Source organism: Rhincodon typus, chromosome 4 (assembly GCF_021869965.1).
Source record: "Rhincodon typus isolate 14 chromosome 4, sRhiTyp1.1, whole genome shotgun sequence".
Lineage (NCBI taxonomy): Eukaryota > Metazoa > Chordata > Chondrichthyes > Orectolobiformes > Rhincodontidae > Rhincodon > Rhincodon typus.
This window is the reverse complement of record NC_063335.1, coordinates 115949863-115972390: the sequence shown is the minus strand read 5'-3', so window position 1 is coordinate 115972390 and position 22528 is coordinate 115949863. Positions and strand designations below refer to the sequence as shown.

General features: G+C 40.7%; 1 protein-coding gene across 1 annotated transcript in view; it reads right to left on the bottom strand.

Annotated features, from left to right (window-relative positions):
* Positions 1 to 22528, bottom strand: part of LOC109928639 (laminin subunit alpha-3-like) — a 306680-nt gene that overhangs the window by 131801 nt on the left and 152351 nt on the right. The window contains exons 25-29 of the mRNA XM_048596214.1: positions 18587 to 18734; positions 13845 to 14008; positions 13310 to 13418; positions 11236 to 11333; positions 1150 to 1327 (exon numbers count right to left, since the gene is read on the bottom strand). Of these exons, the coding sequence (XP_048452171.1) occupies positions 1150 to 1327; positions 11236 to 11333; positions 13310 to 13418; positions 13845 to 14008; positions 18587 to 18734 (697 nt within the window). The remainder of the gene's footprint in view (positions 1 to 1149; positions 1328 to 11235; positions 11334 to 13309; positions 13419 to 13844; positions 14009 to 18586; positions 18735 to 22528) is intronic.

The following is a 22528-nucleotide window of genomic DNA, read 5'->3' as shown; positions in this document are numbered from 1 at the left end:
AACATGACATCCTGACTCTTGTACTCAATTCCCAAACCAATAAAGGCAAGCATGCCATATGATTTCTTTACTACCCGATCTACTTGTGTGGCCACTTTCAGGGAGCTATGGACTTGAACCTCAAGATCCCTCTGTACATCAATGCTGTTTAGGGTTGTGCCACTAACTGAATACTAACATTTGATCACCCAAAGTCCAGCACTTCACACTTACCCGGATTAAACTCCATCTGTCACTTCTCCCCAGTGAAGAACTAATTGAAGAACTCTCCCAAACAGCTAGCAAAATTACCTGAACAGAGTCCCCCTGTGCTATAAGATTGTATGGTTTTATGTTACCCGTGAACCAAGGGTGAACACCAGTTTGCAAATATTCTGAATGGCAAATGAAGGGTTGAGCAAAACATAATGTAATTCTGGGTGTATCTACATCAAATGGACTGCAACAGCTTAAAAAGGCATCTCACCATCACCTGCTCAAGGGCAAATAGGGACAGGTAATAAATTCTGGTCCAGCCAACAATGCCCACATCCATGACTAAATAAAAAACATGCATACTCTTCAAAGTCATTTGATGTGTTAGCAGTAAAAGCTCTGGGACAGGGTAAATGAACTCAAATAAATCCTCAGAAACAAACAGTCGTTGCTGGAGAAACTCAGTGGGTCTGGCAGCATCTGTGGAGAGAGAAACAGAATTAAGATCTTCTTCAGAAGTGGAGAATCATATTGGAATTGATATGTTAACTCTGTTTTTATCTCCAAAGATGCTGCCGGACCTGTTGAGGTCCTCCAGCACTTTCTGTTTTTAAATCAGATTTCCAGTATCTGCAGCATTTTGCTGAAATGAATTTTACTCAAGTGGTGACAGCCTATAGAAGAGATTGGGAAGACATAGGAATCTTTCACAGTCAGTGGAAATTAGTAAGATACGAGAAGGTTGGAAACAGAATGATGTGATGTCCATATTCAAAACGCATGACTAAATTGATCCATGTGTCTGGGAGGCATTGCAGCAAAGGTCCCAGCTATTTTCTCAGCTTGTGTCTCCACTCCTGCTCCCTGGGGCTGGAGCAATACTACCCTAAGTTCCTTCCATTCTATTTTGTGCATATTATTTGACTCTAAAACTCAATCAAAATTGTTGATTACCTTTGGTGCTTTCAGTAAAATAATGTCTCCTGGTTCCACCATGGTTGGAGGGCGCTGAGTTAAGAGCTGTGGATCTTTCGGTACATCAGGTTGTGAAGGAAGGTCTGCAGCTGAAAGATGTCCATCTTTCACCTTCACTGAAGACACGGGTACTTCATACTTGGATGCAACACATGAGCTGTTCAAAATTTCAAAATAAAGACAGTGACATTTATAAGGACAATATTCTGAACAATCACATTTATCCACAAATAAATTTGTATCCTATATCATCAGGACTCTTGACAGAGTGCATAGGGGAAACTATTTCCACTGTTACAAGGTCAGAAATCAGTGGACCCAGAATGAGGACAATTAGTGAGAAACACCAATAGAAATTTTGTTTGCACATAGTAAGTTATTACATTCTGGAATGCACTAAAACATTGGTGGGCATAGATTCAATAGTGATTCTTAAAGGGAATTGGATCTATGCTGTAAAGAGAGAATATTGCAGGGCTATGGAGTAAAAAGGAGGGAGGGGGACAAATTGAATCAAATCTCTTGCCATAAAATAGATATTTTGGTGCATGAATAAAATGAAGAGAGTGAATTTCTCTTGCCAATAATTTTGGCTAAATAGTCAATCTGAGTATTGAAATGGATTTTCTATACGCTTGGCTAGGCCTCAGTTCATCTACTGTGCACAGTTCTAGAGAAAGAAAGTGAAGAGGTGATTTATTAGAATGAGAGCAGCAAAGTGCTGCAGATGCTGGAAATCTGAAGCCAACAGACAGAATGCTGGAGAAACTCAGCAGGTCTGGCAGCATGTGTGAAGAGAGAAAACAGAGTTAATGTTTCGAGTCTAACTCTTCTTCAGAATAGCCAGAATGCTGAGTTTCTCCAGCATTTTCTGAATTTAATAGAATAATAACAGGGGATGAAGGACCTCAGGATGGAGAGACTGGAGAAGTTGGTGTTGTCCATAAGGAAGGTTAAAAGGAAATATAATAATAGTGTTCATAACTGTGAGGGGTTTGATAAAGTAATGAGAAGGATCTACTTCCAGGGGCAGGAGGGTGAATAAATAGAGGACATAGGTTTGAGATAACTGGCAAAAAATGCAAAGTGTGAGTTTTTTTGTGTAGCAAGTTGTTGTGACCTGGAATGCGCTGCCTGAAAGGACTGTGGAAGCAGATACATGGTAACTTTCAAAAGGTGTTAGATAACAACGTAAGGAGGAGAAGATTTGTAAGTCTATGGGGAAAATATAAGCAGGGTAAAACTTTTCAAAGGGCTGGCACAGGGATATAGGGCCCAATAGTCTCCTTCTGTTCTGTCTCATTCTATGATAAATGCATAATGAAAGGCATTGCTATCTGACTGAGAAAAGTGCTGCTTCTGTAAACATAAATATAGCAGCAGTTTCACAAATCTAAATAAAGTGAGTATTTTCATAAAATGCAGGAGCAGAGCATGTGCTCTGGAATTTTGCTTGGTGGCTCAATGTTCTCAATCTAATCAGGTTTGTTGTGTTTATTGCTTTCCATTATAGCCATCCTTGAAAGCTGGAATCATTCATGTTCGAGTAACTTGTATAGATAAATGTTATTCAATTAACCCTATCTGAAATTGATGAATAATGCTGTTTTCAATTATCCTTGTACTTTCCAATCTCAGTGGGATGCCCTGCAGCAAAACTTCTATTGTTGATCTATCAGAGCTTTTTTCTAACATGTTACCAAAAGAAAACTTTTCCAACTTACTTGACAACTCTTTTATTTATTCATTCACAGGATGAGAGTGTTGCTGGCTCGGTCAGCATTTATCGCCCATTCCTAAGGCCAGTTAAGAGTAAACCACGTTGGAGTCATACGTAGGCCAGACCAGATAAGGACAGCAACTTCTTTCCCTTAAGGATATTAGTGAGCCAGATAGCCTAGTAATTGTTTCATAGTCATCATTAGACTCTTATTTCTAGATTTTCATTGAATTCAAATTCCAACATCTGCCATGGCAGGATATGAACCCAAGTCCCCAGAACGCTACCTGAGTCTTTGCATTTACAGGCCATCATCTCCCACCTTTATGATAGAATCATACAACACAGGGAGGAGGCCATTTGGTCCATCATGCCTGAGCCACCCAATTTTCCCAACTCTCTTCTTTCCTGACGGCTCCCTTTTGAAAGTTATGATTGCATCTGCACTAATCAGCTTTAGAGGCAGTGCATTCCAGGGCATTATAATTAATTGATATTTTTTATTCATTCATGAAATGAATGCATCACTGGCTGGTCCAGCATTTATTGCTCATCTCTAGCTGCCTTCTTCAACCGCTGCAGTTCATGTGCTGTAGGAAGACTCACTTTGACAATCACTTTTAGTGCCTTCTGATTACTAACATACATTATTTATTCTAACAAAAACCTATATAATCCTTAACATCACTATTACATGTGGCTTCTTGCAAGATGGCAGCAGGGTAGGGCTCCTGAGTCGGAGCGCATCCACTCTGACGCTTTTCTTTCTTCTTTCCTTGTTTTTTTCTTCTTTTCTTTAGTTTTTAAATGTTTTCTTTCTCTACATACTTTCTGGAGGGGGCTTGGTTGTGGAGGCAGTGGCAGAGATGGCAGTAGCTAGGGGTCCAGTGGGGGGACTTTGCCGGTTGGCCACGTGGCAACTGGTGTGCCCAGACAGAACTCTGGCGATCAGTGGCATTGTGGAAATGGCTGGGGGTCCAGAGCAGCACCACAGAGAGACATCCACAGCCTGTGGCAAGGCAGCTGGTGAGCTTGGATTACAGCCGGTGGAGAGACATCAGCGTGGAGGTGCGGAGATCGAGCCCAGTGTGGGAGAAAGATCGAGCCCAATGTGACAGACAGAGACTGGGCCCAGTGCAGGGGAAAGACCAAACCCATCACGGGAGAGAGATCAAGCCCAGTGTGGGGAAGAGATCAAGCCCAGTGCGGGAGAGAAATTGAGCTCAGTGCAAGACAAAGATCGAATACTTGTGGGGAAAGCCCAGCATGTAGGTCCTTGACTAAAGAAGGACTGTAATATGGAATTTATAACTTTATTTCTTATTTACTACTTTATACTGAGAAGAGCTGTAACGTTGAACATTTAACTTGTTTCATTATTTTTCTACTTTTTACCAAAGATTTTGTATCTAGGTACCTTGTACCTAAGATGGCACAGTGAATGGTGACATTATAAACTTTTCACTGTACTCCAGTATCCATGTACTTGGGGATACATTACAACAATGACATTCTTTCCTGCTTTGAAAAGAACAATCCCAGTTTCTTCCGTCTGTGACACTCACGTTAGAACCCAATACACCAAGCAAAGCCTAACCAGCAATTAATAACTCGGTGAATTATTAGGCCACTGTATTTTAACTTTTGGACCTATTTCTGGCAGAGTCCAGCAGCAGTTTGGGAACCTGGAAATTCAGAGTGGACATTGTCATGCATTTCTAACTGAGGCCCAACTTCTGGCTTTCCTGATTAACCAGAACATGTCGGTGTGCTCATGACTCATGCCTGACTGTCGAGGCCTCAGTATTTTAAGGGATTTTGGTGAGGGACAGAATGGAGGTGGAGGTATCCTACAAATGCCAACTTGTAGGTATCTGGAAAAATGGAATCTCAATGAGAAAAAGCATTTGTGGTGAGCCTGCTGTGAGCTATAAGGGCCCATAGAGACATCATGTTCCTGGCAGACAGGAGTAAGAAGATTGCTTCTGAACCAAGATGGAAAGTGCCTGAGGAAGCAAACAACTGGAATATGGAATAAATGTGCTGCAAAACGTTCAATTACTTCTCTAGGGTAGGAAAGGTAAAATGCATGTCACATTTAAGTGCCACTTCTTACTCTGACTTAGCAAGCTTTGTCCTCTATTTCACTACTCAAATCAACACACCTTACAAGTCCTCTCTCTTGAGGAATTTCTTCACATCCCCCCAGCTGAGCAGCCACCACTGACAGTCTCCTTCATCTCATTACTATTCACATTCATCCCTCAAAGTCACCCTCCACAAATACTATCATTCCAATCTCTCAACACATTCCACATCTCATACTGATAACATTTTTTTGCTCTCTCCTCACAGAAAAGTCAAACAGTAGGGAGTGACAGAGCACTGGGAATGGTCCTCCTGTGATACCCATCCTGACTGCTGCAGACGGGATGTGTTGGAGAAATGCAACAGATTGCATCAAGGAAGGTTAAAAATTGGTCCATTCTCTTTATTTCATTGGCCACACACTCTGACAAGGTGAACGAACACTGACACTTACAAACTGGGAGCCCAAATTGAGGAATTGTTTCACCAGCAGCAATGGCAATAAGAGAACCCAGAAAGCAGATAAATTAAGAACTTAGAGAGCTGATAAAGCAAGTATGGAATAGGACAATTATATCAAACATTGGACATTCCCCTTTCCAGGGTCTATGCTTTCATGAATTGGGCAGTTCTTTCAAAGAACTGGCATTTGCATGATATTAGAATTAGAATTAGGTTTATTGTCATATGTACTCAAGTACAGGGGTACAATGAAAAATATACAATGTTACCCCACACGATGCCATCTTAGGTACAATGTACCTAGGTACAAATCTTAGTTATGAAATAGAGAAATAAAGAAAAAATTTACATTATCTTACAGCTATTCATAACATAAGTTAGAAAATTAAGAAATAAAGTTAAAAAGCTAAACATTACAGTCTTTCTATAAAGGGCCTGCAGTAGATCAACACAAGGGGCTTCCACAAGGGGTTTTCAATAAGAATGAAGCAAATTGGTCCAACAGATCCATGCTGGTATGGATCCACAAGTCTCGATCCACCCTACTTCATCTCACCCTGTCAGCATATCGCTCTCTTTTTCTCTCATACGTGTGTTCAAGCTTTGTAATAAATCTGTGTCTACTATTCGCATCCACCACTCTCTGCAGTAGCAAGTTCCACATTCCGTCAGATTTAAATTTAATTGGTTTTTGGTATCTAAGTGCCTGGCTAAAATTGATTGGTTAAATTCAAAAACTTGTCTTGGTAAAAACTGCTGCTTGGCCTGCTAACTGTATGGCCTTTCAAGGCAAGTGTTTCAATTCGGTAACTCTCTGTGTACTTGCAAACTATCAAGCTGCTGCTCACAGACATCCATTTTAAATCACAAAGCATAGAAAAAGCACATCATCTTTTAAAGGGATCACGCAATGCTTTCCCCCTAGCATTTTACAAACACCAAATTCTAATTTCCTGCCTCCCAATCCACGAACACTCTTTCCAATCTCACAACGATATACAGATGGCCCCCTAATTTTTGGACATCCCCACATCTAACCTATCAAATTGCTGGCAAGATAAACGAAACAGCTAAAGAACTACAGTAGGCAGATCGCAACGGACAGATATAAACAAAACAAGATGGATTTGAGATTCAAAATAAGATGGCAAGTAATGCTATGTTGCTGGGAAGAAAAGAAAATCAGGGCAAAATTTATTGTAATCCTGACAAAACAGCAATTTCTTGAAATTATACCTAATTTCAACATGTCTGTATTGGTTATAAGCTGCATCCATAATTGGAATTTGCTCTAGGTTGTAAATGACAAAGTTGGGAATTCAATTGAAAAATAGACAACTAGAGAATAATTCATTTTTTTTAGTGGTGCAGTCTATCAATTATGTATAAATTACCAAATATTTCTTCATCTTCTTAAGTAGTTTATTGAGATTAGGGTGACTTGCTTCCATTGTGGTTCAAGGGTTTTGAAATGGCTGATGTATACAATATATAGATTGTACCCCATGCTTGGAGAGTCGGGTTCATGAGTTGTCATAGGATTTATGCTCTCTCTCTCTGGTGCAGCCACTTCACCTCTTAGTGTTCCCCATGTAGGGCTTTCCAAATGACACTTCTCCATTTTAGTTGGTCATAATCCAAGGACCCTCGTGGAGGTGTTTGCCTTCTTTAGGCATGCTTTGAGAACCATAAGACCAATAATGCATAGGAGCAGAAGTAGGCTATTCAGCCCATCGAATTGGCTCCGTCATTCAACAAGATCATGGCTGCACTTTCCCTTACTGATTAAAAATCTGTCTCAGTCTTAAATATACTTAATGAACAGACTTGACAACCCTTTGTGGTAAAAAATTCTGCATCAGCAATCTGCCATCATGTAGGGTTTGACTAACTCCAGCCTTTGGTGGACTAATGGCAGGTATCATTCTGCCAAAGACAAAGTCTTTAACAGCACTATCACTTTGCAATGCCTAACGTCATTAACCTGGGTGTTTCCAAAAGCCATAACTTTAAGTGATCAAGGTATATTCAGTGCCACGGCTACAAAGCCAGGACAGAGACTGTTCCATCATTTACTGGAGTAAGATTGCTACTGGCCTTGTTTCCATAACCCTTAATGCTCTTGGCTGACAAAAACCTGACAATCCCAATTCTGAATTTTTCACTTGATACCAACCTCAACGACTTTTTAGGGGAGGTCTGGACTTCCACTATGCTTTTGTGTGAAGAAATGCTTCCTGATATCATTCTTGAACAGATTAGCTCTAACCTTCAGATTGTTCTGGGTTCCTGTCACCAGAGGAAATAGTTTCTATCTACTCTGCCAACTCCTTAATATTCTAAACTTGAGGGAATATCCATTGTTTATGTAACCTGTCTTCACAATTAAATCCATCTATTTTTTGGTTAATAAAAGTCCATCAATCCCAGGTTTAAAATTAACAATTGATCTATTGCATTAATTGTTGTTTGTGAAAGAGTTGTTGAAGAAGGGTCACTGGACTCTTAAGTCACTTTTCTCTCTGCAGATGCTGCTAGACCTGCTGATTTCTCCAGCAATTTCTGTTTCTGTTCCAATTTAAATGACTCTTTGTATCTAGGAGTGTTTCCTAAAAGCAATTCTAGAAGCTTTGGTTTGAATTTTTTTACTATGTTGATCTGCCACCATGTCGAGAGCTTTTGCCTTCACCAAGGTATTGTACTTGATCACTAACAGCCATGTTATATTGTGTGATATATTGAACGAGATGAACTAACAGGGTTACAAAAGATTCAGCAGACATTTATTATTGCTCCTGATGTATACATACATTACAGTTACAGGCACTTCAGTGTCAGGGCTATTATTAAACTGTTCAGTTCCAAACAATAGCATGCCTCAACAAGTCATGTTTTAAGTGGCACCAATCAAAATGGTGTCTGAGAACTTTATACCGTCCAGTTACGTGTTCGTCCAGTTGATACTAGTGGTGAGACGTAATACAATAATATCCCTTAGTCCTTGATTCCACAACTAGTGAAAATGGTTTCTTAAAATCAACCATATCGGTTCTCCTTAATATCTTGCAAACCTCTATCAAGTTACCCCAGTTTTCCAAATTTTGAAGGTTATAATCCTAATTTATACAATTTCTCTTTGTAATAAGTCTACATTTTTCATGTTTAGCATCTCCCTTTATTACAACTTGTACTTATATAGTATCTGTCATGTAGTAAAACATCTCGGGGTGCCTAACAAAACTGGCAAAACACAAATGTTAATTGCTCAAAGCATGAAATTCTATTTTGCCACTTGAAGGAGGAGAGAGGGCTGGAGAGGGATGAGGTCTGGGAAGGGACCGCCAGTCCTAAAGATTTAAATGCCAAAGTTAGGGCAGTCACAGTAAAAGAAATTGGAAATGCACAAGAGACCAGAATTGCAAGATTGAAGAGGAAATATTTTTAGAGCTGGAAGAAGTCAGTTGAGAAAAAGTGAGGACATGGAGAGATGTGAACAGACATTGGCAATTTTAACATTGCTTCATGTGGGATTAATGCATGTTAATAGGATATTTTTCTCATTCAAATAGTGGAATTAATTTCAACTTGGCAGGTGCAGCCAGTAAGCTCTGCTTGGGCTCAGTCTGAGGTATGGTCCTCTTTAATTTTCAGGATTAATTTAAATCCTCCAGCAACTATCTTCCTCCTAAAACCAGTGGGAGCACTGTCAGGGCCAGCTGGTGGGAGCAGAAATCAGACCTGGATATAAGGGTAAGGGCCTTGATTGAAGTTTGAGTTGTCAACATACTTCTTTGGAAGTTGCGTCACAGGTAGACAGGGTGGTAAAGAAAGTGTCTTCATTGCTCAGAACATTGAGTAAAGGAGTTGGGGCGTCATGTTGTGGTTGTAAAGGATGTTGGGGATGCTACTTTTGGAGTACTGTTTACTGGTTGACATGCTATAGGAAGGTTATTATTAAATTGGAGAGGGTGCAGAAAAGATTTACAAAGATGTTACTGGGAATGTAGGGTTTAATTATAAGGAGAGGCTGGATAGGCTGGGACCTTTTTCCACTGGAGTGTAGGAGGTTGAGGGGTGACCTTATGGAGGTTTATAAAATCATGAGGGGCATGGATAAGGTGAATAGCAAAGGTCTTTTCCCTAATTTCGGGGATTTCAAAACCAGAGGGCATATTTTTAAGGTGACAGGAGAAAGATTTAAAAAGGGAAAGGGGAAAAGGAAAAAGGGAAAGTTCTGAGGAAGGGTCACCGGACCCGAAACGTTTACTCTGCTTTTTCCTTCACAGATGCTGCCAGACCTGCTGACCCTCTCCAGCAATTTTGTTTTTGTTCAAGATTTAAAAAGGACCTGAGAGGCAACTTCTTCACACAAGAGGGTGGTGCACGTATGGAATGAACTACCAGAGGAAGTGGCAGATGAAGGTACAGTTACAACATTTAAAAGACATTTGGACAAGTACATGAATAGAAAAGGCTTAGAGAGATATGGGCCAAATGCAGTCAAATGGGATCAGTTTGGGAAACTTGGTCGGCATGGGTGTGTTGGAAGAACGGTCTATTTCAGTGCTGTATGACTCTATGACTCTCTCCTCAGTGTGATAGAAAACCTTCCACTTGCTTGGTGGTTTTATTCATAGCAACAGTCAAGGAAATCAATGCTATCCAGTACATCAATAACTGTCTCTTCTAGCATCAGCAGAGTTTAGCTGTGGGCTTTAAAATCTATACGATGTACCACAGTCTCCTGTCAAGCACCTCTGGAACACTATTTTCTAGAGATTGCCCTCTCAATCACACATCACTCTGACTTGGAAATATATCATTTTTATCATGGTTGCTGGGTCAAATTCACTCCCAACAGAAATCTGGGAGCATTTCAACACATGGAATGTAGAAGTTTAAGACAGTGGGTCATCACAATTGGTGGTCATTTACAGTTGGTCAATAAATTTTAACTTCACAGCATTTTCCACAGATCAGGAATCCTAGAATCATATAGCACATAACGAGACCATTCAGCCCATATCCTGCATGGCTCTGTGAAACAGCTATCCAATTGGGAAGTTGGTGGCTTACTGGTATTGTCATTGGAGTAGTGATCTAGAACCACAGTTTAATGTTCTGGGGACGTGGATTTGAGTACCACCATGGTGGATACTGAAATTTGAATTTAATAAAACTCAGGAATGAAGAGTTGACCTAATTGCATTTAACCATTGTCATAAAATCTCATCTGGTTCACTCAGATCCTCTAGGGAAGGAAATCTGCTGTCCTTACATATGACTCCTGGTCCACAGCAATGTGGTTTACTCTTAACTATCCACGGGGCAACTCGGGCTGGCCTAGCCAGTGCTACCCACATCTCATGAATTATAATTTTAAAAAAGTGCCACTCCCCCATTCTTTCCTAGTAGCCCTGTCAATGACTTCTTTTCATGTATTTATCCAATTCCCTTTTGGAAGTTACTAACGAATAAGCTTCTACATCCCTTTCATATTACATGTTCCAGGTCATAATGAACAAAAAGCATTTTAACATTCTTAAAATAAGAGCCAGAAATGTCAAGTCATCATTCCAGGAGTGTGGGTTACCTCAGTCCACAGAGAATTCTCAGCTCCATTTTTCAGAACCTTTACGCACTTCCCTGGTTTACTTACATGAGTTGAAGTGACTCCCACCTGACCTCACAACTTCTGGCAAGTTCATAGGCGTGGGACTGAATTTTACAGGCCCTTCATAATAATTTCTCCCTTCTGAAATGTTGAGCAAGAAAGGTCATGAGATATGTTTTACCTCCTGTTTGTGATGGGTCCATGGGTGGCAATGCAGTGGACCTTAGGCTCCACGTGTTCAATGCAGAACTCTTTAAAAGGTACTAAATAAACTTTGTGCTGTCCATGGAAAGGAATAAAAATGCAAAATATTAATAAATATATTATCTCAATTGCCTGTAATACCAATTTCTGTACTGTCAGGACATTTATGATTTGATAACAGGGACTTTCCCTAATGACTCTTATCACTTGCCTTATCATACATGGCAGAACCACATGAATTACAAGGAAGCAGGATTCCAACTGGAACAGCACAAAGGATTTTCATTCTCGGCTACCAAGTATTAAAAAGGCTAATGAAATATTAGTCTTAACATTAGCTTATTTGGACTACAAAAGAATTTTCAGCTGCAGAAATTAGATTGCATCTGAAGTAATTGTATTCAGCACTGGTCAACGCATCTCAGGACAGATGTTGTTATGGTCCCATCTGATGGTGATACTGGACAAGTCATATCCGAAGTGAGACCTGGCTTGACAGAGCATAGGTTTTGCTTTAGTTACCATGGTGGTCAGTCACACAAGGTTGCCAACATATTTATAATAAAGGAACATAAAGGTTTATGACATGAAAGGAGGACAGTAACCATGTTACACTATGCAAAGATATTTGAAATAAGCTCATTATAAATATCAGAAAGAATGACCAAACACTTTTAACCTCAACAACTTTACAGATGAGTAGTCAAACTTCAGTGAAGGGTTACCCCTGTCTCCAATTTAAATTTCCTTATTAGTTTGCGTGGCTGTATTTGATTTCTTTTTATCTAATTTCTGCATTGACTTAATGCTATTTTCTTGAGTTAAAGACTCTCTCTGTGATCTTCAAACAAACTGCTAACTCAGCTCACATACGCTTTAACATAGAACATAGAACAGTACAGCACAACACAGGCCCTCTGGCCCACGATGTTGTGCCGACCTATTATCCTACTAAGATCTAACTACCCTGCATACATTACATTATACTATCATCCATGTGCCTATCCAAGAGTCACTTAAAAGTGTCTAAAGTATCTGACTCCACTACCACTGCTGGCAGTGCATTCCACACACCCACCACTCTCTGTGTGAAGAACCTACCTCTGACATCTCCCCATACTTTCCTCCAATCACCTTAAAATTATGCCCCCTCGTAAAAGTCATTTCCGCCCTGGGAAAAAGTCTCTGGCTATCCACTCTATCTATGCCTCTCATCATCTTGTACACCTCTATCAAGTCACCTCTCATCCTTCTTTACTCCAATGAGAAAAGCCCTAGCTCCCTCAACCTTTCCTCATAAGACCTGCCCTCCAGTCCAGGCAGCATCCTGGTAAATCTCCTCTGCACCCCCTCTAAAGCTTTGACAACCTTCCTATAATGAGGCGACCAGAACTGAACACAATATTCCAAGTGTGGTCTAACCAGGGCTTTATACAGCTGCAGCATAACCTCGCGGCTCTTAAACTCAATTCCCCTGTCAATGAAAGCCAACATATGTTCTGAAAATTCATATCTTCAACAGGCTTCTGTGTCTGGAATTTTTATCTTAAGCAATTCAGAAATTCTTCCCAGTTCTGTCCTGACTGTCTCCTGATTCAAACTTGGATGTTATTTTTCTTTGTGATTCATGGATGAAGACTCTCAAATCCCTCTATTCTGTAGCTTTCTGCAGTGTTTCTCCATTTAAATAATAATACATCAGATCTAGAGCACAGATCGGTCTTTAACTAATAAAAAAATCTGAAGATTATACTTTACAGACACTGAGTTGCACAATTATTACCTAAGGGCAATTTTGTGAAATGATTTTCTGTTAAGAGTAAATATTCTCAGTGGCTTGACAATCACCACACATGTTAGGTGCTGTTCATGTGCTCTCACGGCAGATATTGTAACTTATCATGAGTATGGGCTTGGAAAATTTAACTTGGAAACTTATCCCAGGAAAAGTAACAGATTTGACAAAATGCAACATGCCCTAATATGTCCACTACTGAAGCAACATTCAATTTGTTTAGCTGGTTCACACATCACTTGAATAATGTACTTACCAGTAAAAAACTGATTGATGTACCTTGCAGAAGGAGGTCAGCGTAAGAAGGCAGATCAAAGACTGCAATGCGATTCTGTGGGTCAATTGCAACACTCCGACAAAGGAAACTGCAGCAAATTCAAATGGTCGCAATTATATCTTTTATAAATACAAAAAATCAAAATATTCAAATCATCCTGCAGGCTACTTATTTGATTGTAATAAGGAACTAAAATTTATGAATCTCTCATTGAAATTCCTGATCTTATTTTGTTTTGCTGATGATACAGTGACGACATTCCACAAATGCACCTGACCTGCTGAATATTTCCATCATTTTTCTGTTTTTATCCAGAATTTCCAGAATATTTCTTATTGAGTTTAGACACACAAATAAGCAAAGATTGGTCACTTCATGTTGTATCTAACCACACTTGCAAGCAGAGATTCATCCTTCATGCTATGTTCCTTGTTAGGACTATTGTGTAACTAAAGCAACTAGGAGAGATGTATCGCTATGTTACCTGGGTCTATCCCATTGTGTCTAACAATACCTGTATTTGCAGCTGTACAGATTAAATGTCCCTTGTGTAGCTGCTCCAAGTGGATTGAGTGGTGCCACATTAAGCTTATGTAGTCCCTTGTCTTCATTGGTATATTCAAGTATAAACACATATTGGGCTGGTTCAGGAACCTTAATTCTAAACCGTAGCTGAACCTAAGGGGAGGAATAAGTGATGTTAGTGGAGAAGCATTTAACCGATCTGATTGTGCTTCTTCTGTACATGATGTTCTACATTTGAACACTCAGTCTAATGCAATAGCATTTTAGGAGCCTCATTGTGGATAGATAACAGCTAAAATGAAGCTCTAAACCAGATGATAATACTCCCTTATTTAAGGATAGATATTATTTCACTGAAAGCAGTTCAGAGAAGGTTCACAAGGATGATTCCTGTTATGGAGGGATTGTCTTATGAGCAAAGGCTAAACAGGTTGGGACTCTACTCATTGGAATTTTTAAGAATGAAAGCTGATTTCATTGAAATGTATAGGATTCTCAAGGGGCTTGACAGGATAAATGCTGAGAAGATGTTTCCCTTCATGGGAGAGTCTAGAACCAGAGGGCATAGTCTCAGAACAAAGCAGTGCCAATTTAAGACAGAGATGAAGAGGAATTTCTTCTCTCCATTAGCTATAATATTCCAAATGTCCCTAGACAGGAAAGACCATAAGACCATGAGACAAAGGAGCAGAATTAGGCTATCCAGTCAACTGACCCTGCTCTGCCATTTGATCATGGTGCCCATTCTCCTGCCTTTGCCCCATAACCTATGATCCTCTTCCCAACCCTCAACCTATCTATCTCTGTCTTAAATGCACTCAATGACTTCAACTCTAGAGCCCTCTGAGGCAATGAGTTCCACAGAATAACCACCCTCTGGCTGAAGAAATTCCTCCTTATCTTAGTTCCAAAGGGTTATCCTTCACTCTGAGGCTGTGCCCTTGGGTCCTAGTCTCTCCTACTCATGGAAACATCTTCTCCATATCTACTCTATCCAAGCCTCTCAGTATTCTGTAAGTTTCAATTAGATCCCCACCTCATCTTTCTAAACTCCGAGTACAGACCCAGAGTCCTCAAGTGCTCCTCATATGACAAGATTTTCAGCCCTGGGATTATTCTTGTGAACCTCCTCTGGATGCCCCTCCAATGACGGCACATCCTTCCTTAGATATGGGGCCCACAATATTCCAAATGTGGTCTGACCAGAGCCTTGTATAGTCTCAGCAGTACATCACTGCCCTTGTTTTCTAGTCCACTTCAAATGAATGCTAACATTGCATTTGTCTTCCTGACTGCCAACTGAACCTGAATGTTAGCCATAAGAGAATTCTGTACTAGTCCCTTTGTGCTTCAGATTTCTGAAGGCCTTCCCCATTTAGAAAATAGTCTGATCCTCTCTTCTTCCTACCAAAGAGTACAATCTCACACTTTTCTACATCGTATTCCACCTCCAACTTACTTGCTCAATTGCCTTGCATATCCAAGTCCTTCTGCAGCTTCCCCATTTCCCAACACTAGCTGGCTCTCCATCAATCTTTGTGTCAACTACAAACTTAGCAACAAAGTCCTAAAGAGACTTAGAGTGGAATATACTTTGAAACCGTCTCATCCGAACAGTGATAGAAGTGCAGTTACTTTAAACTATTCTGGCTCAACAAATTTTGCTGCGATTTCATAATTCTTCTACTGTGCATGGAAGAGATTCCAGTTTTACTTCATACTCCGTGTCCTTTGAATAGCTTGACCCTGCACCCCAAACACTGCAGTTCCAGAAGGTACCTCACCACCATCTTCTCAAGGACAATTAGGGATGGACAATAAATGCTGGCTTAGCCAGCTATGGCCATGAATGAATAAAATAAAAAAGCTACAACTCTTTTCTCTGAATCAGACTTTGAACAATGGCTTGCTTTGTTGTTCTTTTTTCTTCACTTTGCAGGCAGCTCACAGCTGTCTCTGTCTGTAGTTATGCTTTTTTACAGCTTTGCAACATCCATCTCAGTATCACTTCTAATACCATGTTTTGTTGGTACAATGCAGCAGTATGTTCAACACGATGTCTTAATGGGAAGAGAGCTGGAGGTATTTGTCCATAGAGTGTGTGCTGCATGATGGAGGACATATGAATACAACAGACTAGAAAGAACATTTGTACATGACTGCATTTCAGTCCAAACAAATTTAATATCTTGTCTAGCCTAAATGTGATTCCAGATTCACAGAAATATAGATGACTTTTAGCTTGGAAATATCCTAGCAAGCCATTAGGTTGTACCAGTTGTGGAGTTTCAAACAGGTGGTCACCATCAACGTCTCATGAGCCATTAGCAACGGGCAATGTAAGTTTTGTGAGCAATACTCACCCAAAGAACAAATCTTAAAAACTACTATCAGTCACTGTCTTCCTCATCCATTATGTGAGTCATGCAGCCGTGATAAAACCTCACAATAATCTGAATGAAGTAATAGAGTGCAGTGAAAGGAACAGGGCCACTGATCACAGTGATGATAAGATCTTTGGCAATGCATCTCTATTTCTTTAAAGAAGCATCTATCAACATGCTTTTGTTGTTGTCCTTTTGGCTGCAAACACATTAAAGAACAAACAAATCTCCCAGCTGAAATGAGTAAGCAGGGCCTTTTATCCATGACATGACTCCTAGTTCTATTATCATAAACACCAGCAGCTGTTTTTCTGCTCTGTTAAATCCATCTATGAGTTTGGATAGGGGCTCGTCTCATATCCCACAGCTTTAAGGTACACCATATACTTCCAAAAATAAAGGCCAAATGAAAGGACATTTAGAGGTGGGAGAAATGTTTTGTATAATGAGGAGTTAAATAACAACCAGACCACATTCTACAAATGCAAAGTTTTACCATTGCTGAGGGCTACTGCTTATGTGTTCAGAAAACCATTAAGCAATTTCAAAAATATTTCCAATGCAAATAAAATTAGCAGCTCTTTGACAAAACAATAGAACAATATAACATGTAAATGAGGGACAAACTATAAAAGAAGAAAATCTGACAGTGTGGAAAAAAATAACAAATTTTAATTTGAATCCTAACACAAATAAAGTTGAAAGAGAATTGAAAAAATCCTGAAATACACAGTACAGGAGAACCCCGGATTACCAATAGGTTCCATTCTTGAGTACGTTCATAAGTCAATTTGTACACAAGTCAGAACACAATACAGTGTAAAATATCCATTCATAAGTGTGAGCAAATGTCCACATGTTAGATCCGTAAAACTGGGGGTCAGTTAGCTCAGTTGGCTGGACAGCTGGTTTGAGGTTTGTGATGTAGAGTGATGTCAATAGCCAAACTTCTTAACCTCTCCCTTTGCCTGAGGCGTGATGATCATCAGGTTAAACTAGCACTTGCCTCTCTCTAATGAGAGACCAGCTCTATGATTGGTAAGATGCTGTTGACTTTAACTTTACCTTAAAATTAATAGTAATACAGGATCTCGTTTGTAAGTATGAGAGTTCGTTATGTCAGACATTCATAAACCAGGACCCCTTATACATATAAAGTTAATCAGTGTTATCATTCTTGTATTTAATACAATAATCACTTCATCCTGGTCTTTAAAATAATAATGGCACATTATTCTGATGGCATTCAATGGATTGCGTAGCAAACACAAAAACCATTCTCATGCAAAGTTTCTGACAAAATACAAAAAAGAAATGGTGGAGCAGGTTTGAGGTGGGGTAGGTTTAGGGGCTGACTAACCTGTCCCTGCTCCTGTGTTCCTTTCTTTCAGATAAGACTTTAAACTCTGTTTGTTCTCAGATAAATACGTCATGCCATTATTTCGAAGAAGAGTGAGAAAAGTTCTCTCTGATTAACTAGTCATTACAATATTACTGTCTGGAGAGCTCCTGTGAGATGTGCTTTCTACATTACAACTAGGATTACAGTTCACATCTAGTTCCTTGGTCGTGCAGTGCTTTAGGACATCCTGAGATCATGAAACACAAGATCTTGCTTTCCCATGGTATCCACTGAAAAACTGGATCCTTCTCACATACTCCCACTGCTGTCTTGCACTTCATGAATCATGTAATGTTTCATCCTCACCAACACATTATAGTTGTGCTTATGTTATATTTGTCCCTCTTGTCACCTGTCTATGTCTGTATTTGAATGGAAGTAGTTATTCAGAATTGTGTAAAAAGGATACATGAACTATCCAGGCCTATCAGCTAAAACTTGCAGACAGACTTTTTTATATATGTCTTGGGAAGTGGGTATTCCTGGCTGGCCACCATTTCTTTGCCCTCCCTAGAGCAGTTAAGAATCAACCCCATTGCTGTGAGCCTCGAGACACATTTAGCCATACTACGTCAGAACAGCTAATTTCCTTTCCTAAAGGACATTAGTGAAACAGATGGGTTTTTATAACAATTGACAATGGTTTCATGAACAAAAACAAAGTTGCTGGAAAAGCTCAGCAGGTCTGGCAGCATCTGTGGAGGAGAAAACAGAGTTAACGTTTCGGGTCCGGTGGCCCTTCAAACGTTAACTCTATTTTCTCCTCCACAGATGCTGCCAGACCTGCCGAGCTTTTCCAGCAACTTTGTTTCTGTTCCTGATTTACAGCATCCGCAGTTCTTTTGCAATTGACAGCAATTGACAAAATACATTTATTAATGTCTAAGTGCATAGTTTACAAAGCCTATGAACTGAACATAAAGTTTGTTAGATATTCTTTGGTACCTGTCTGCCAGTGAGAACAGCCATCCTTGTACGGTGGGAGGTTGGGATTTGAACTGAAGATTGCTGTTTGCCATCCACAGTATACATGCCATCATCTGCTCCAACCGAGGGGAAGATATCCAAAGGAACATATTTGTATAACAAGCAGCTGTTGAGGGTAATTTACAATTAAGTTAACTGAATGACAGAACTTATGTGATTAAAAGCAAAATATTGCTGATGCTGGTGATCTGAATTGAAAGCAGAAAGTGCTGGAGACTCAGCAGGTCTGGCAGCATCTGTGGAGAGAGAAGCAAAGTTATTGTTTTGAGTATAATAAGGCCACTTTTTCAGATACAATCTTTTTAAGAACTGGCATTAAATTAAACTTAGATGGACCAGACCTAAGTGCTCCAGTCTCCATGTTGTAGAAAAGATACAGAGTCATTAAGGACAGTGGAAAAACATTTACAAGTACGATAACAGAACGATGACATCATAAGTACCTGGAATAGTTTTCTCTAGAAAAGGCTAATAAATTCTTTGGATAGAGTTGGTCCCACTCTCCCTGCTCTTTCTCCAAATTCTTTTAATAATTTCCCCTTCATTTCTTTCTCCAAGTGGTGGGAGACTAGCATGACAGATGCAATAAAGTATGGATAAATGTGAGGTTAGCAAAAGACCGGAAGGCAGATTGTTATCCGAATGGCTATAAATTGAGACACAGAAATTTGCAATGAGACCTGGTATCCTCACGCACCATGCACTGCAGGTAAGCATGCAGGTGCAGCAGGCATTCAAGAAGGCAAATGGTATGTTGGTCTTACAGCAAGACAATTCGGGTACCGGGGAAAGAAATGTCTTGCTGCGATTATGCAATTATAACTACTCCTGTCATACAGTGTGCAATTTTGATCTTCTTGTCTGAGGAAGGGTGTTCTTGCTATACAGGGAGTACAGCGAAGGTTTACCAGACTGATTCTTGAACCATCACAGTCCACCTGCTGTGAGTTGACCCACAAAGCCCTTAGGGAGGGACTTCCAGGATTTTGATCCAGTGACAGTGAAGGAACGGCGATATATTCCCAAGTCAGGATGCTGAGTGGCCTACAGGGGAACTTGCAGGGAATGGTGTTCCCATGTATCTGCTGCCCTTGTCCTTCTGAATGAAAGTGGTCATGGGTTTGGAAGGTGTTGTCTGAGGATTTTTGGTGATTTTCTGCAGTGCATCTTGTACGTGGTACACACTGCTGCTACTGAGCATCAGTGGTGAATGTTTGTGGATGTGGTGCCAGTCAAATGGGGGCTGCTTTGTCCTGGAAGCTTCTTGAGTTTTGTTGGAGACACACTCATCCAGGCAAATGGGAGTATTCCATTACACTCCTTACTTGTGCCTTGTAGATGATTGACAGGCTTTGGGGAGTTAGGAGATGAGTTTCTTATCACATCATTGCTAGCCTCTGACCTATTCTAGTAGCCACTATGTTTATGTGATGAATCCAATTGAGTTTCTGGTAAATGGTAACCCTAGGATGTTGATAGTGAGGAATTTTGTGATGGTAACAGCATTGAATGTCAAGGGGTGGTGTTTAGATTGTCTTTTATTGGTGATGGTCATAGCCTGGCATTTGCGTGCTGTAAATGTTACTTGCCACTTGTTAGTCCAAGCCTGGATATTGTACAGATCTTGTTGCATTTGAACACAGACTGCATCAGAATCTGAGGAGCTCCTAATGGTGCTGAACATTGTGCAATCATCAGTGAACTTCCCCACTTCTGACCTTATGATGGAGGGAGGGTCATTGATGAAGCTGCTGAAGATAGTTGAGTCTAGGACTATCCTGAAGAACTCCTGCTGAGATGTCCTGAAGCTGAAATGACTGACTCCAACAACTACAACCATCTTCCTATGTGCCAGGTACAACTCCAACCAGTGGAGAGTTTGCCCCGATACCCATTGATTCCAGTTTTGCCAGGGCTCCTCGATGCCACACTCGGTCAAATGCAGCCTTAATGTCAAGGGCTGTCACTCTCACCTCACCTCTGGAATTCAGCTCTTTTGTCCATTTTTGAATCAAGGCTGTAATAAGGTCAGGAACTGAGTGGTCCAGGTAGAACTCAAACTGGGCGTCACTGAGTAGGTTATTGCTGAGCAGGTGTTCCTTGATAGCACTGTTGATGACACCTTCCATCACTTAACTGATGATTGGGGGTAGACTGATGAAGTGCAATTGGCTGGGTTGTATTTATTTTGGGTTTTTTTGCGTATAAGACATATCTAGGCAATTTTCCAAATTGTTGGGTAGACGACAGTAATGTAACTGTACTGGAACAGCTTGGCTAGGGGAGCGGCAAGTTCTGGAGCACAAGTCGTCAGTACTATTGCCGGAATGTTGTCAGGGCCCATAGCCTTTGCAGTATCCAGTGTCTCCAACCGTTTCTTGATACCACGTGGATTGAATCAAATTGGCTGAAGACTGGTATCTGTAATGCTGGGGACCACTGGAGGAGGCTGAGATGGATTATCCACTTGGCACTTCTGGCTGAAGATTGCTGCGAATGCTTCAGCCTTATCTTTTGCACTGATGTGCTGGGCTCTTCCATCATTGGGGATGGGGATATTTGGGGAGCCTCCGCCTCCAGTGAGTTGTTTAATTGTCCACCACCATTCACGACAGGATGTGGCAGGACTGCAGATCTTAGATCTGATCCGTTGGTTGTGGGATCGTTTAGCTCCGTCTATCACTTGCTGCTTTCGCTGTTTGGTGTGCAAATAGTCCTTTTGGTAGCTTCACCAGGTTGACACCTCATCTTCAGGTATGCCTGGTGCTGCTCCTGGCATGCCCTCCTGCACTCTCCAATGAACCCGTGGCTTGATGGTGATGGTTGAGTGGGCCAAGAAGTTACAGTTAGTGCTGGAGTACAATTCTGCTGCTGTTGATGGCCCACAGTATCTCATGGATGCTCAGTCTTGAGTTGCTAGATCTATGCGACGTCTGTCCCATTTAGCAAGGTGATAATGTCACACGAACACAATGGATATTATTTCCATTGTGAAGGTGAGAATTCGTCTCCACAAGGACTGTGCGATGGTCACTCTTACCGATACTGTCATGGACAGATACATCTGCAACTGGCAGATTGATAAGGATGGTCAAGTATGTTTTTTCCTCTTGTTGGTTCCCTCACCACTTGCCGCAGACCCAGTCTAGCAGCTATGTCCTTTAGGACCTGACCAGCTCGATCAGTAGTATTGCTGCCGAGCCACTCCTGGTGGTGAACATTCAAATCCCCCACCCAGAGTACATTCTGTGCCGTTTCCACCCTCAGTGCTTCCTCCAGGTGTTGTTCAACATGGAGGAGTACCGATTCATCAGCCAAGGGAAGACAGTAGGTGGTAATCAGTGGGAGGCTTCCTTTTCCATGTTTAACCTGAAGCCACAAGAGTTCATGGGGTCCGGAATCAATGTTGAGGACTCCTTGTGGTGGCAAATTCTCCCTTGATTAAGCCAGGTGCCTGACACAGGATACACAGCCATTGCCAGGATGTCAGTTAGGCTCATTAGTCCTTACGTTAGCTGTATGGAAAAGAATCTGAAAAACCAGTGGAGCATAATGTTGATATCCTGCTGTTATGACGTCTAGACTATTGAACGAAGACAGAATACAAGTAGGTGAGGTGCTGGTTCTAATTTTTCAGTCCTTTTTCAATATGAATTATGACAAATTGCCAAGGTGTAGCCGATGTAATTACAATGTTGGAGAGAGAGCAAAACAAAGACTGGCTAACTACAGATCACAGATTATGTTATCAACTCTGGGGCAACACTTAAATTTATAATTCCAGCTCAAATTAACAAGCATTATGTCTAAGACAACAAGGTGCAGGGCTGGATGAACACAGCAGGCCAAGCAGCATCATAGGAGCAGAGAGGTTGACGTTTCGGGCCTAGACCCTTCATC